This window comes from Coffea eugenioides, chromosome 5 (genome assembly GCF_003713205.1).
Source record: "Coffea eugenioides isolate CCC68of chromosome 5, Ceug_1.0, whole genome shotgun sequence".
Classification (NCBI taxonomy): domain Eukaryota; kingdom Viridiplantae; phylum Streptophyta; class Magnoliopsida; order Gentianales; family Rubiaceae; genus Coffea; species Coffea eugenioides.
Window position 1 is genome coordinate 5208798 of NC_040039.1, and position 16207 is coordinate 5225004.

The 16207-nt window shown below is 38.0% G+C and overlaps 2 protein-coding genes and 1 long non-coding RNA gene across 4 annotated transcripts; 1 reads left to right on the plus strand and 2 right to left on the minus strand.

Annotated features, from left to right (window-relative positions):
• Window positions 1-2300: 2300 nt before the first annotated feature.
• LOC113772355 lies at window positions 2301-3102 on the minus strand. The gene is made up of 4 exons (XR_003468527.1): window positions 3068-3102; window positions 2752-2967; window positions 2543-2651; window positions 2301-2407 (listed from the first exon to the last, which is right to left on the minus strand). It is a non-coding gene; the product is annotated as an uncharacterized LOC113772355 (long non-coding RNA).
• A 5318-nt stretch (window positions 3103-8420) lies between these two features.
• On the minus strand, window positions 8421-11678 carry LOC113769952 (methyltransferase-like protein 23). Of its 2 annotated transcripts, XM_027314297.1 has the most exons (8): window positions 11002-11678; window positions 10579-10629; window positions 10299-10392; window positions 10109-10193; window positions 9807-9994; window positions 9282-9455; window positions 9136-9201; window positions 8421-8903 (listed from the first exon to the last, which is right to left on the minus strand). In XM_027314297.1, exons 2-5 carry the CDS (start codon window positions 10615-10617, stop codon window positions 9838-9840), a joined length of 375 nt encoding a protein of 124 aa, XP_027170098.1. In that variant the 5' UTR covers window positions 10618-10629; window positions 11002-11678; the 3' UTR covers window positions 8421-8903; window positions 9136-9201; window positions 9282-9455; window positions 9807-9837. The 2 variants fall into 2 exon arrangements, 1 of the variants encoding a protein (XP_027170098.1); XR_003468360.1 differs by lacking the exons at window positions 8421-8903; window positions 9807-9994 and having other exon boundaries at window positions 9008-9201; window positions 10035-10152; window positions 10299-10356.
• Window positions 11679-12157: 479 nt separating this feature from the next.
• LOC113771066 (disease resistance protein RGA2-like) lies at window positions 12158-14995 on the plus strand. The gene is made up of 2 exons (XM_027315691.1): window positions 12158-13092; window positions 13210-14995. The coding sequence occupies exons 1-2, from the start codon at window positions 12158-12160 to the stop codon at window positions 14993-14995; spliced, it is 2721 nt and encodes a 906-aa protein (XP_027171492.1).
• Window positions 14996-16207: the final 1212 nt, after the last annotated feature.

A 16207-nucleotide genomic window follows, 5' to 3' on the forward strand; every position in this document is an offset into this window, starting at 1 on the left:
ACAGGTCTTTACCCGTATTTAGGCAGAGAATCAAGCGGCCTTCTTCGCTCACATTGGATTCACCTCGCCTCATCCTCCTCCACCTTAGTGTCTCGATGCCCTCTCTCGATGGTCAGGGAAGTTTCTCTCTTTCTCCCCTACTACTTCATTCGTCATTTCCACATTGAAGACAATGTGGATTTTAGGTGTGGGAGGGGGGATGGTTGCTATTATTTCTTTCTACTTCCATTATTTCCTTTTACTCAAAAAAAATGAAGAAAAAATCAGAAAAAATGAAAAAATGAAGAAGAAGAAGAAAAGAAAAAGAGGAAAAAATGAACAAAAAAAAAAAACAAACAAAGGGTAGTTAGTTGATTTTTTGTTTGCTATGATGAATTATACAATCATAGTGCATGGGTGTGTGGTTAAATATACTACCTATGCATTTTGTTTTCCCTTGACAGTGTTGTTAAATGTTGAATATGTTGGACTCGACTCATTCTTATAAATTGGGAGCTTTTGAGCCTTGTTTGAGCATATTATTCTTGTTTGTTCTATTTTTGTTTGATTGAGTGGGTATCACACATGGTATTGGCATTATAGAACTTGCTATTTTATACATGTCGAGACCACATTTTATTGAATTGGATGCATTTGAAATGATAAGGGCATTTAGGATTTAACCCTCTTTAGCTATCTACAAACCACGCCCTCATCTTATCTCCCAATAGTGAACCAATTTGAGCTTTTATCAATTTTTTTGCTTGTCAACCATGTTTGAAATCTCGAGACCTTTTAGACTTCCTTGTGTTGTTAAGAGATGCCTGAAATTCATTGCTTATTCAAGGCGAGGGAATCAATGGTAGCAAGTGTTGGTTGGCAGATTTGATGCTGTATGGTGCTGCTTCTGTGCATCTAGGATCGGAAGCAAAGCAAAGAAAAAAAAAGGGAGACATTGTTAGCAAAATGGTGAACAACCGACTCTGGCTCACAAGGCGTGTCCACACCTTGCAAAGGTTGCTCAAAAAAAAAAAAAAGAAAAAAAAAGAGAGAGAAGTAAAATTCATCCCTTGCATGGAAATGCCTTGCTCGTGGAATTTCCTGGTAAAGCTTTGCTGTTGTGAAGTGAATATCGGACATTTTCTTGACACATTATCCCCTATCTTTACCTTCCTATCCCGCCTCTTACCTAAACCCCATTACAACCCTATTAAAATTCCTTTGATTTGTGTGTTTAGTTCACTTTTCAGTGGTGGAGGTGTGATAAATGTGCAAGCCTATGGTAATTCCATTCTGTGATATTGATTCGAGCGTTCCTGGTATTTACACATTCTCTTGTAGGTGGCAAATATTCCTGTTCATACTTTTTGAATTACCACCTGTCCGGAGTGTTCTAATTTTGGCAACATGTCAGGGATCTAAGATGCCCGTGTTAGTATAGATTACTACATGACCTTTGCTCTCTTGGTTGTACTTCTGAGCTCCGAAATGCTTGAGGGCAAGTATTGTCTAGGTGTGGGGGGATTTGATAGAGTAATTACTGGGTACCTTTTGCACTATTATTTTGTTTTAATTTTGGTTACTCATGGGGTTAAGAATTGAGATTTCGTTCATATTTGCTATTTGTATGAATTATAGGTGGTTGGCGTTAAAAGTAATCTCTTAAGGCAAATTTCCAGAAGACCCTTCATCTCAGGGCGTGCCCACGCCAGAAAAGATAAAGGTTGCCGAAAAGCCAGACCCGCGATCTCTAGCAGTAGGACTAACCAATGAAGGTTGCCGAAAGACATTTTGAAGATGAAGAAATATATTTTAAACAAGTAAATCTTTTTAGTTACCATATACATTGCTTTTTTTGAGAAGATCAACAAAATACCTGCGTGAAAGACGCCAAAAAATGATTAAAAAGAAAATTTGAATGAGTTTGAAAAGAGCAAAGGCCAAAGAAAATAACCAAAGAGAAAGCATACCAGGTCTGAAGAGAGCAATTTAAAGGAAAAAATTAAATCAGAATGATATAACAAAACTTACGTTTTCCCTCACCAGTCGTTTTTCACGGGTGGCCATTTTTGCTTCCAGCTCCAGAAGAAATCCAAGAAAGGCGAAAGCTTAGGTTAAGCTGAATAACAAAAGGTCATTTTCAGCAAATTATAGGCACATAAGTAGGTGAGGCAAATCATTTTCACCATCTGATTTAAATAAAAAAAGAAAGGCAATCTGTTCCAATACAAATCTACAGCGTTGTTGGTCCTGTGCAAAAAATCTGTAAACCAGTTGACATCAAAGAATCTTCCTGGCGCTAAAACAATTGGCGTGTTTGCTACATCCTTGTAGATTTCTAGTACTTTGTTGTGTAGTACGATTGTATTAGAAGCATACTGATCAGGTGCAACTCTTGTCCCAACTTCACCGCCGGAAAGTTCATTCCCTGGCCAAAATAGATGATGAAAAATTACCATCCGAAACTAATCTCAAGCTATCTAAATCATTTGAAAAAACTATATAAAAACAGAGAAGAAGCATTTCTGCAGCAGGCTAACCATAGAAAGGTAAATGATATTACCAAGTTCCCAGCCATATATGTTGTAGCCCTTTTCAACAATGTAATGAATAAAAGCTTCACCATTTGAGGAATCCCAAGCTCCAACTATTGAACCATCGGACCTTATTCTCTTCCCATTCAGAGCATTCAAACAAAATATAATTTCAGCCCAGGAATGAAGACAATGATTCATTAATTTTAGATCGATGAGAATAATGATAAATAATTACCAGTCTAACTAACCAAGGCAGTGCTTCTTATGTACCCAGATTTCTTGAAAAAGGAGTTTAATTCATCCCATCAAGACGAAGGAAGGCACCATTGAGTGAAGCCAAACAACTCTGGGGAATTCTTAACAAATGAATGGCAGCATTGATTACTCTGAGTTTGATATATGACATTATCTTGCAGGGTGCCCCCAAGTCTAATCTTTAATGGCGAAAAAGCTGCAAAATTAGGGGAAGATAGCAACTTGAGCTCCCATAACGGGACTATAACGTTAGAATGCCATTTTTAGTAATCAAGAAAGCTAGAAAAAGTTAATACCTTTTACTGCATTTAATAAAATTATGTTGTTAAGATCCTGCAAATAAAACAAGAAACAGATCAAACCAGTCCATTAAACACTCATCTTTTACTTCAAATTGGTCACGCATATAATAGCCCAGAATCATTTTGGACAATTTGAAATTCGATAACATCTCTCTCAGAACACAATCAAGATCTTTTGGACTTTAATCAAAAGGCAAACAAAACAGAGCATAAATGATAAGCGACAAGTATTGTCTTCTTCCCCTTTTACAACTTCATTGCTGAAAGCATCAGCAGCCATCAAAAAACTTTTCTGACACACCATCTAAAGCATAAAAATCACATCTTTTTAACCGGAAATGAATTTGAAGCTGAAATATACAGCTCAAACAAGCCATCATCCCCTTGTTATAAAAGACGGCATTGGTTCAGGTGGATAAATCCATCAACAACTTCAGCATACCAACGTAGTAAGCTTGCAGGTAACATTAAAAAAGGCACACACACACACGCATTGACATAAACATGAGACACAAAATAGCTGCAAATGCAGGAAAATGGAAAGTACCAGAATGAGAAGGGATCCAAGGTGGCACAAATGAAATCGTCATCTATTTCTCCAATGGCACTAATCCCATCTACAAATACAAAGCCTTGGGATGTTCCAGTGTCTTTTACAATCTCAGAGTACACGAAAATGGAGCTATAACTAAACAAAGACAACCATATCCACAATCCCACGTAGTACACAACTAAATAGCCCATCTTTATATCTTGAAGCTAATCTTCAAGATCTATCCCCCAGAAGAAAATGCTTAGCTGGAATGCTACAATTTTTACTCCATTGCAGGGCTCGCTGGGAAGTTTATGATAGCAAAAGAGAGGATACCAATTAGCAAAGATAGATGGTATTAAGCTGAGGTGACATTAGATGAGTCATAAATGCCTAAGATAGCAAATTTACAGGTAATTTAGACTAAAGGCCCCAATTTTTTTTGGGACTGAGGCTATTTAAATCGAAGGTACAAGAAAAATTCAAGATTTAAAGCTTGGGCTCTGAGTAAGAAATTTGAGGCATTTCTAATTGGACAAATCAGTTGGGCTGGAGCAGCAAATTTCTCTGACTTCCGATAAGTCTAAGATTTGGCTGCAACTCCAGCACTATTCTCAGTTTCCTGATTTCAATAATTACTTCGCTTTCATTTTCGCTCGTGCTCGGGTGTTCTATTTTCTCTCCTCTTTCTGTCTCTCTTGCTTTCCTTATAGTATCTATTTATTTTGAGCACTCAAGCAACACTTCTTATCCTTCTTGTAGCAATCTCGGCCGAAGAAAAATACCAAAAACACCAGAAAAAAATGAAGAAAATGAAGAAAAACCTGAAGCCAACAGCATCAAACTATTCTTTCCTTTTCTCCTCCTGGACGATTGCTCTTCACGATGCATGAATCAGATCAAGCTAGGCAATAAGACAAGGAGACAAAACATTAATAAATTTTTTATTTCCCTTCTTAAAGTGCAACGAAGTTTTATTGTGGAAAAAAGAAAAAAACAGAACAGTTATGGCAAGAAAGTAAGGAAAAAATTATGCATAAGAGGAAAAAAAGAGGAAGTAAAACTGAGAGAAAAAATAAAACCCATTCCTCTCCTTAAAGGGCGACAAAGATTTCCTGCGAAAAAAAAGGAACAAAACGGTTATGACAAGAAGGGTTAAAATAAGGAAGAAATATGGACAAGGGAAAAAAAGGATAATAAAACCGAGGGGGAAAACAAACCTCGTGAGTACATGATTCTCACCTTCCAACACATGAGGGAAAAAAATTAGGGAGAATGCGAGCTTGAAAAGTATACAAATACATAACGGCCAATGTATTTCTTTGAATTGAAAGACACAAAATGCAATATAAAGTTGCACACAATGAAGCAAAAGAAGACACATTGCAAGTTAAGCGTGTAAAAGGAAAGCAAACATAGCATGTAATGGAACGGAGCAAGCATAGCAGTAAGAGAGATAGGGGGGGGAGAGGTTGGAGCGAACAGAGAAGCAAGCCATAACAACAAGAATAAGAATATATAAAAAAACCACAACAGGGTGATGCGAAACCAAGTAGAAAGGAAATTACCTGGAGCAACAGGCAGGCGTAAGCAGAAGAACAAGCTAGATGAAGCAGTCGAAATGGGCCTGCAGAAACCAAAAGGAAGACTGTCAAAATTTTTTTTTCTTTGATGCAAAACTGAAACCCTGATAAACCACCAAAGAAAAAACAAAGTAATCCAAAAGGAAGAAAACGAACATATGATACACCAAACAATTGCCAAAAAACGATTAGAATGAGCAATGCTGAGATCAACATAATGTCTTTTCCTTACTGGTTTATAACAGTGAAATGAGCTATTGCTAATTATCTGGTTGTCCCAAGTAAAATTTGTTTTCCTCGGAACATGTTTTGTATCAAAACTAACATGAATTGTTGGTCAACCAAATAATTAAAAATTACAGAAGCATGTACAACAACATCCAATTTTTTGGCACAAAAAAAAAAAGATAAGTTGGACAAGAGCTCTCTCCTTGCTTCCATCTTTCAATGCAGTTTTTGAGCTGCAAATAGGGTGATCAATTGAGCTTTTTTTTGTTTCTTAAATTTTCTACAAGACTATCATCATTCAATAGGGAATTATAGTGACCTGGTGAAAGGATCCATTAATTTAAAAATCCACTACTAAAAGGCCTCAATTCCAACGCCTTAATCCTAAAGTCGAAGCATGACTTTATTTTAATAAGCGCAATAATAGACAGCTACTATAGTGGCAATACAGCGGTATACAAGTATGCATAATAAAAAATAGTTTTCAAAGATGTATTTTAAAAAAATTTTGGGAGAACAATCTGCCTCATGGAAGGGCAATTGGGCGGTTTGTTATTCGGTATCTTGATTGGGTTAAGCAGACTGTACAGCAACAACAATGTAAAGCGGGGAAAATACAGCATACGGAAGACTGAGGATCAGGCGGAGGCAGTAATTTGAGGGAGAATTTGGAGGGGGCAGCGCTAATTTGGGGGGCAGGGGGGGAGACGGAAGCACACTGATCCACTAAAATTAAGAACCAGAAAGCGAGGGTGGGAAAAGCGGGGGGAGGGATTCGTCCAAAACAGATGCTGTAATTGGTGGGATGTGCAATCAACAAACATGGAGGGGAAAAGAAAAGGAAGGGGAAACGGAGAAGGCGATAAAAGCAGGTGGAAAAAAGAGGAGCAGAGGTTACCTGGCGGAGCGAAATGGGAAGCAGGGAGAAGGAGCAGCAGCAGGGAAACACCAACGGAAGAACAATTGACCAGTCGTGGGGAGAGGTAAGGAGAAGCAGCTACATCGGCCATCATTGCAGCAACCTAATCCGTCAGCAGCCACGGGGAGACAGCAGAAGGAGAAGGCGTGTAAGGGGGCAAAGCGGAACAGTAAAGGCTGGGGGGACGCAGCCGGACAGAGCGATGGAGCGGGGAAAAAATAAAAAAGAGAAGAAGCCAAGACGGGGGAAAAAGGGGATTTTTTAACATATGGGGCAGGAAAGATTTGGACCTTTACGGGGGGCTAAATTTTGCAGCTGAACGAAACAAAACAGAATCTGTGGTCGAGGAAGAAAGAAAAAGAAGGACAGAAGGAAGATGGAGCCGCTAGAGACGAGCTGGCTCAGCCAGCAGAGAGGCACCTGACGGAGCCAACCTAACGGATGCAGGCAAACAGGGCCAACGAAAGACGGGTCTTACAAGGTGAAACTTGAGTTGAGGGTAAAAGTTGAGGGTAAAACGTGAGCTGCAAAGAAGACCGCACAAGGAGGAAAAGCTTCCGCTTGGTGGAGTTGGTACACAGGGACTGAGGAAGTGGCAGAGAAGTGACCCACGACCTCAGCCAGCCTCCCACCGAGCAAGAAGAAAGAAAGAAAAGAAGAAAACAGTGCGGGGGAAAAAAAAAGGACACCAAACAAACGAATCCCCAGCCGCCACGCGGAGGACGACCACGCCGACGTGGACACCGGGCTTCCGCCCTTAGTCTATATGGTTAACTAGGCGGGGACACCGCGCGGATGCGCGGTGGATGGATAATTATGCCCAAATATTTACAGTGTTAAATACAAAAGGAGCTTGTCAAGTGGAATATCTAATTTTGCAAGTGAGAATGAGAAATAGTTGTAGACTGCATATAAGTTAACTATGGACAAGATTAAACATAAATAGTTGTTTGAAAAGGTCGCTTGGCACATTTCTTGTATATTTGAGCATTTCAAATTAACGTAGATGATCTCAATCGACGTGAAAGTGAAATTTAGAATAATTCGATAAAAGAAAAAAAGTGAACAACATAAGAGTTCATATAATCTACGTAAATTATTCAAGTTGACACTAAAGTTTGAGCATGCCCAAGATTTAATGGCATCGACAAATACTATATATAAAATGTTGACACTAAAGGTTGGAGTTTTCCAAATGAAAAGAAAACGTCAACCTGATTACAGCATACAAATGTTATGCATTAGATAAGTTTTAAGTTGCAATGAACCAATGATATGCCTTAGAAAGCAAGAACGTCTTATTTAGCAAGCCTCATAGAGTACACTGAAAAGAAAGAAACAAATACATCGAAAATGCAATGCTTATATCAATTGGTAAATAATAACAAACACAATCCGAGGAAGATATTTACTTAGATACATCAAAGTTGTTGTATTCCCTATTATGGAGTACAGTTAGAACATGTTATAACTTCTTTTATCACGAACAGAGACTAATGTTTCTCCAGGCTACAATTGATGCTCAATCAGAAAGATATCCCAGCTATCTGCAAACTGCCTCTCACGCATTGCAATCGTCATTGTTCTCCTTCCAGTTCTCAAAGTAATTGAAGGCGTCAGGTCACTATGTATGAAGCATCCAACAAATCTTGGAACTTTCTGTTGTTGTTTAGAGAAAATTATGAATGTGATATAATATGAATGGTAAGAACGAAATGGAAAATACCCCAAACTTACAAATTTATAGTTGTTTTGTTTGGTAACTACTTGATAGAAGCACACAGCTTCAGGTAAGTTTTGAACAAAATTTGGTTCATCGATGATGATACTTGTGCCGTATTAATCTTTGTCTAGAGTTCACTAAAATCAAATTATGTATACTTGAGGTAAAAAACATATGGGAAAAAAAAAATACCAAGTTCAAAACAAAATTGAGGACGAACTTTAAATCTATTTTGCTTACTGTCTGCAGCTTTCCCTTATTGTGGACTGAATCAAGATTTAAAACAACTTTTCCCTTAGTGTATAATAAGCATATTCCCTTGTTGTATACATGAATCAATTTCACTAATTTTATCATTTAAGCTGGAACTCTATAGTCATGTCTTCTCAATTCAGAATTTTTTTGACGCATCTTCATCTGAAGAAGGCATCACAGATAAAGTTCATTTCTTTCCATTCTCTATGTTTGCCCATATATGTAGTTCCATCAAATCTTAGGAAGCAGGAAAAAAATGAAATGCAAGACATGTAAACCACCCTGTAGGATAAACGTGAAGTAGCATGCAGGATAAAAGAGAATCAGAAAAAATGTTTCACATCAACTATCACAGCTATAACATGTCACTGGAGGAAAAATAAGAAGAAAAAAAAGGAGGTAAAGAACGAATACCTGTTTTTTGAAGGAAGAGTAGCAGTAGGCAAGAGGATGCTGAGGATAATGTGAAGAGCAAGAAACCAAAGCAGCACAACACATGTAACAAAGAAGCTAAACATAGAACAAAACAATAAAAACGAAAAAAAATGATGCAAAGTTAGTGATCCAAGACAAAATCTCCAAACTTGCACCTACAACACATGAAAGCAAACTAATAAGAAACCTAAAAGGAAAAAAAGAAGACAGAAAAAAGATGTTAAGAAAATAGGAGGTCAACAGTTAAATATTTGCATCTTTTGTTATTTTTGCTTGAAAAAATACCACTGTTTTAAATGTAGAAATCCCTTTGAAAGAGTAAAAGAGCTTTGACAACTCAGAATGAAAAAGATCAAACAGCCAGTAAATTCTTCTGATGCCCCAGACCTGTGACAATGCTTCCTATTCAGCTGAAGGCATTTTCTTCAAAGCTAGTTCTGCGGCATCCTTAAGCTGCAATTTTTAGTGGGTAAAGCGTTAGAAAATAAAATGATGGTTAGCAGTTCCATAATAGCACCATTAAAATGACATACACTCAAATTTGCCTTGACACGATTCCACAACGGAGGTATGTCAGTAGAGGGTTTTTTCACAGAAAGCCCTGGAGGCTTTGCATTCTTGAAAAAGGAATGTTTCAACAGTTTCTCTGCAGTTGGCCTCTTTTTTAAGTCTTTCACCAAGCACATTGCAACCATTTCTCTAAAAGACTGTTCGAAATTGAGGAAATGCTTCAGCAATAAAAACCATAAGAATGAGGAAATGCAGAAGTAGAAACAAACAGAAAGAATATGCAATACAGGATTGCAGTGGTCTTGTTACAGGACATAAAAAAATTACAAAAACCAAAACAATTGCTTATGGTCCACAGTTCAATTCAGCATCAAGCTTAGTTTAATTCCAGAAGTGAAGCAATAAATAAAAACAAGGGGGGAACAGATAGTGTAACATGTTAATGTCATCCCTAACCCATGTATTTTAATAGTCATTCAAGAAGGCAAAAAAAAAGAGAGAGAGAGAGAAAGAGAAAGAACAAAGAAAAAAAATATATCGCATCTTACCATTTTTCTCAATAAGCATCACGACCATATGCTAACTTAGTTTGTTATTATCCAAAATTATGTCTACCAACTGTGTATTCCCACTTAATCCAGATGCCTTGTTAGCTGGCATGAATGAAAACCCATCTAGAAGTTTCATGCACTTCAATCCCCATTTAACCATCAAGAACTCAATCAGGTGATGCCCACTGTTTACAGTAAAAAGAGAAATAAAAAATTAACATAAACCTGTGATACACCCAAGCGCGGTACCAAATGTCCTTTAGCCAAGAAAAAATCAGGAATTGAAAATCCATAACCACCTTCTGTTGTGGTAAGTTGTTATAAAAACCGAAGAGGGAGAATTCTGGAGCAAAAATGTCACAGTAGCAAAAAGATAATCAAATGCTTCAAAGTGCATGCGTGGTAAAAACATCTTTCCAGTTAAGTGATATGTGAAACAAAACCAAAAAAGTCACTATATTGGGAAGAGAAAAACAGGGACAAACCTACCACTTGTTTCATATAGGACATCAGCTCCAAGGATAATATTTGGGCACACGGTGAATATCTGTTCATCCCAAACACCCCATGTAAGTCCCAGCACCTTGCAATACATATAAATATGACCAGTTATAAGTTTATTGGGCTCTAGTCAAACGTGGCGTCAGATTATGGTCTTGATATAGAAACTAAGTATGCAATGCATCATTTATCTGTGAAGAACTGAAGATGCATCATATAAGCTAGCGAGTTAAAATCTACTACTATCAAATAAAAAACCATTCCATACTTTGCATGTCACATTATTCAGCCCACATTCTCTCCTCATATTAGCCAGCACCTGCACATGTCAAGAACAAAACTGAAGCAAGTAGAGATGTAACAAAACTACAAGACACAGAAATTACTCTAAACTATAAGCCAAACTTCTAAAAAATAAATGTCTAAAACAGCATAAAAAAAAAGACAACGAAGCAAAAGTGCTTAGATAATAATAGTCCAAAACACATAAATCTGTAGCAAGAAACTCGCCGAGGCAATTTTCCTGAAAACTCATCCAAGCTGTTTTTTGTCCCGAAAAACTGCAAAAATCTCTTCTAAACTTGAAAATCAAGAAGGCTACCGATAAATAAAAATAGTTCAAGCAAAAAAACAACAATAAGCTATTGATTTAAAAAATCATTGATAAAAACTCTTAAACATGACCTCAAACCTGAAAAAGATGGCTCCTTTATCATTGATCCCTCGCTCTATTGGGGAAAAACAAAAAAAAACCACAACACGGTTTCTTCAGAAAGCAAAAAAATGTACAAAAGAACTCGGGCATAAGAAAGTGGAGGAATTAGAAGAATCAACACTTTTTCCTCTTTCCTTTATTTTATTTTAATCAAAAAATTTTTTTCTGCTCAACTGATTTTTTCACCATCTATTCTCCCGTAACAAAAGAAAGATGGAAGAAGAGAAGAGAATAGGAAAGTTGAATTTGATGGGGATCTCTTCACATATCTCATATTGACCACAACTTCGGGAATGCACAATGGGTAATGTATGACAGAGAAAGGCTAAAGAATGGATAGGACTGAGTGGTCATCTCAAGTCCATCGCTTCTAGCAAAAGGCATAGATGATTGATTGATTAAAAAAGGAAAAGGAGAAACAAAGGGGAGAGGATGGCTGGAGTGGTTGGGGTTGGTGGAGCTTTCCAGTGAAGAGTCTGAAGACCAATGCACGAAAGAAAGAATGAAAGAAAGAGAAAAAAAGGTCATGTGGAGCAAAAAGGAACTTGGTTGGAGCCGGTAGAGAAGAGTCTGATGAGTGGGCAGAGAGGTCGCTGACGACCTCAACCAATCGCCTGCAGAAAACCACAGTAGAGCTAAACAGTGGCAAGGAAAGAGACAGAAGCAAGTCTGGGACGGAAGGAAGGATGAGGTGCAACGACCACACAAACAAAAATTCACTTGCAACAAAGGCAAAATCGTCGCCAATCCCCTAACGCCACGTCACCATCGAGCCAATCCTCTCTCACCACGCGGAGGACGACCACGTCCGACGTGGATCCCGTGGCTCCGCCCTTAGTCTATATGGTTAATAAACAATATATAACCCACCAAGGGAAGAAAGAGCTAAGAACATGGATCCATCCCATTTTATATTAAATAAAAGTTGACTGGGAAGACCAAGTCGTCAAGACCAGCATGTTGGTGTATATAACAATGTTGTAGGAGTGGTCCTAAGTAACCAATCTGGTTGTCAGCCTTTGTATCAACCTTCTATTTGCAACCAAATATCCTTTCCAAATCATATTAGTAGTATTCTATCCTCGCAACATTTTATTGCCAATACTCCTTGTACCCCAAAAACAAAAAAGCAATGGCTGAATTGCTTGTTCCAAAGATAATAGGTGAATTGGGTGATGTTGCCATGAAGCAGTTGGGGGCGAAGGTCAACTTGGTGATGGGGGTCGAAGAAGAGGTGGCAAATATCTCCTCTAAGTTGGCAACCATTGAAAAAGTGCTTCATGATGCAGAGAGACGAAGGCTGAAGGACAGAAGTGTTGGAATTTGGCTAGAAAAGCTCGAGGACATAACATATGAGATGGATGATGTGCTGGACGAATGGAACTTCAAGATTCACAGAGCAAAGAATGAGGGAACTAGTCAGAATGCCAGAATGCAGCCTACACTGCGGAACAAGGTTCGTTCCTTTATCCCATCCCTTTGTTCTTGTCTCAAACAAGTTCCTGTGCGTAGTGACATAGCTCAGAAAATAAAGAAAATAAATGGACAGCTAGAATTAACTTTGAAAGAGGCAGATCAATTCAAGTTCATTACAAGTGGGGGGATTCCTGATTCTCATGATTTTCAACGAATTATGACTACCTCAATCATAGACGAATCAGAGGTCTATGGTCGAGCAGCTGATATGGAGAAGGTTCTTGACCAAATTTTGTCCAAGAGTAGTAGTCAAGACAGAGATGGGGTTCAAATTATCTCTGTAGTAGGGGCCGGGGGTAGTGGAAAGACCACACTTGCCCAGCTGCTCTTCAATAATGATAAAGTGCAGAACCACTTTGAACTTAGAAATTGGATCTGCATATCAGATCCTTTCGACCAGAAAAGGGTCGCGAAAGCTATCCTTGAGAATGCTGGAAAAAGTTCTCATGAAGCAGAGTTGGATCCGTTGATTCGACGTATAAAAGAAACTTTTTCCGGTAAGAGATTCCTGCTTGTCCTAGATGATGTCTGGACAGAGGACGACTCAATGTGTGGAAACCTTACTCTCTCAACTCTCTTAAGGATGGAAGTGTAAGTTAATCTTGGTAACAAGTCATCATAGAGTGGCCACAGTGGTGGGATCGACTGATACTCACGACCTAGGCATGATCTCTCACTCTGATTGTTGGTTAATAATGCAAAAGATAGCGCTTGCCAGAAAATCAGGGGACTTATGCAAGAAGGTGGAAAGAATTGGGCAGAAAATTGCAGAAAAGTGCAAGGGCTTGCCACTTGCAGCAAAGACTATGGGAAGCTTGTTACGGTTCAAGATACCGTACAGCAGTGGCAGAATGTTTTGAATAGTGAGGTATGGCAATTGGAGGAAGCAGCTGTGGACCTTTTCCCTCATTCGTATTTAAGCTATAACGAGTTGTCCCCGGAGCTGATACATTGCTTCTCATATTGTTCTGTCTTTCCCAAAGATCATGAGATAGAAGTAGAAGAGCTTATTAGGCTGTGGATGGCACAAGGTTATGTTCGCCCAAGACGAAGAGGTGAGCGCGTGGAGCTGGTGGGCCGTGAGTATTTAAACAATTTGGCAATGCGTTCCTTTTTTCAAAATTTAGGAAAATATGGTCGTGAATATGGCGAGTGCACGATGCATGACATAGTGCATGATTTTGCACAATTTCTCACAAAAAATGGAATTGGAAGAAATTCATCTAGTGAAAGACCACGTCATCTAACAATTATGGAAGAAGGCACTGAGGAGGAGATGTTTAGTTCTCCAGTCGTTGATTTTGGAAGGCTCTGGAGCTTTTTTGCTTTTCGTAGAATTGGAACAGTAGTAGTTCCCCAAAATCTGTTTTTCAGTTTGAAGTGCGTGAGGACTCTGGTTTTAAGTGGTTGTGGGCTAGCTGAAATCCCAACCGAGATCGGAAGGTTGATTCATCTTCGGCACTTGTACTTAAGTTCGAATCCTTTCATTACACTGCCAGAAGCTATATGTGATCTATATTATCTGGAAACTCTGAATATCAGTTTTTGTCAAAAGCTTTCGTGCCTTCCTGAAAGGATTGATGACCTTGTACACTTGAGGCACCTTGAGAATGTCGCGACCGATGAATTACGCCAAATTCCACAAGGACTTGGGAAGCTGACGTCACTCTGTAGTTTGACTCATTTCATCGCTAGGTGCAACTCTGATGATTTGGCAATTCTGAAGGACCTGAACCAATTGAAAATATTGAACCTTGAAATTGAAGGAGAAGTAGATTTTGGGAGTGCAGAACTTGGCAAGAAAGTCAACATGCGTAACATGTATTTGCTCTCTAGATTCGAGGCCCACTTTATAGAAACTCCAAGTTGCATTGAAACTATGGAACCACCTCCAAACTTGGAAAAACTTGAGCTAGATGGCTATCCAGGAGCCCAGTTACCAAGTTGGCTTGTGACGAAGTCTCACGCCGATAACTTGACAAGGCTATTTATTGTTAGGGCCCGCAACATCTCATCCTTGCCTGCCTTGTGGAAGCTAACATCCCTAGAAGTGCTTGTGCTTGTGGAAGCGGAAAGGCTGGAATGTTTGGGTAAGGAATTTTTCGGAGTTACAAAAGCACTACATGAGAATAGTCGTGATGCTCTTGATACATTGTCAGACTCCAAGTCATCATTCTCAGCTGAAGCAGTGGCATTTCCAAATTTGAGAACATTACATTTTCGCCGCTTCCAAAATTGGACAAATTGGGAAGACTTAAGTGAAGATGATGAAGAAGTTGCTATCTCTATCATGCCATGTCTGGAGGAGCTAGAAATTAATCAATGTACAAAGTTCGAGACTCTGCCACATTGCATCCTCGGCAAGATATCATCTCTCAAAATTTTGGATATTCGACGTTGCGACAAGTTGAGGGATCGTTACTCTGACAAAACAGGAGATGACTGGATAAAGATATCACACATTCCTCGAGTTCACATATCTGACAAATATTAGTAATCTGCTCAGGTATTGTTATTCACAATTTTTTTTTATGTACATCATCTTTGAAGTCAAATAATTACTATGTATAGAATACAACAAACAAAGGCCTGCTTTGTAGAATATGACGTGCTTAATAATGAATCAAGGGTTGACAGAATCATATGTATAATGAAAATATAAAATATTCATTAATAATTTAGAGTGGTTTTTTTTTATTGATAAGATACAAGTCATTAACTAGTAAATACAACACTAAATTTCTAACAATGTCTAACTGTAAACTCTTGAGTTTGGAATTTCATTTATGTCTCGTCTTTTTATCCCTTTTTATTTCTTTTTTTTGCTTTTGTCTTTGTTTTCCAGATGATACTCATTGATGTCTTTTTATCCCCTTTTTTTTTTTTTTTTGCTTTTGTCCTTTGTTTTCCAGATGATACTCATTGATGGCTCAAAATGAAGCTACAGCAGTATGCATTGAGGGATCAACCTCTACATCAACTTTTCACTTGGGTTCATGTAAAATTTCAAATAATTGTAAATATGGTTGAAGAGGCACATCCACTTGCTTTGTTCAAAAATCATTTGTTGAAAGCGTATGTAGCCTTACAAATTTCCAGATTGAATTTTCAAGTGGTTACACAACCAGTCTTTATTTCTTCAAATTATTATTGTCCTATTGTATGTAAGTTTGTGTAGATTTAATAAAAAAGAAAGTTTGTACTTCGTGCTTATCTATATATTGTATTATTGACAATCTATTATTAGTGCACCTATTTTATGGTATTATTTTAAAATTGAAATTCAATAATACACATGAAGCATACATCCAAAACTGTTAGTAATAAAAAAAAAATAACTACACTATGAATGTATAAAAAGTTAATCCTTATTCTAATGGTTAAAAGTTAACAAGTTGACAAATTATTCCCAAAGAAATTCCAAAACTTTCGTAATTGAAGTCACTACCTCTCAAGTAGACATTACCTGATAAAAAATTCCATCTCTGGAGAAACAAAATTGGTACTTCCCGTTCAGCTTCCAGAAAATCGAAATATGAAAGAATTCCCAAAGAAACAACAGAACCTTGCCCAATGCTACTAGATTGCTACTTAAGTTACCATGCTTGACAAGAAACTGGCACTAATTTCACCAACAAGTTTGTTTACAAATTAACAAAAATCCCCACAAACATCAAATTAGAAACCAAAGTAGTGCCCACGACTG

Bases quoted from the DNA above. Each gene is read 5' to 3' on its own strand.
- LOC113771066 (XM_027315691.1), top strand. From the start codon at position 12,158: ATGGCTGAATTGCTTGTTCCAAAGATAATAGGTGAATTGGGTGATGTT. The intron at 13,093-13,209 runs GTAAGTTAATCT...TGCAAAAGATAG, and splicing joins ACTCTCTTAAGGATGGAAGT to CGCTTGCCAGAAAATCAGGG.
- LOC113769952 (XM_027314297.1), bottom strand. From the start codon at position 10,617: ATGAGGAGAGAATGTGGGCTGAATAATGTGACATGCAAA. The intron at 10,194-10,298 runs GTAGGTTTGTCC...TGCACTTTGAAG, and splicing joins TGTCCTATATGAAACAAGTG to CATTTGATTATCTTTTTGCT. The intron at 9,995-10,108 runs GTGGTTATGGAT...TACTGTAAACAG, and splicing joins ACAACTTACCACAACAGAAG to TGGGCATCACCTGATTGAGT.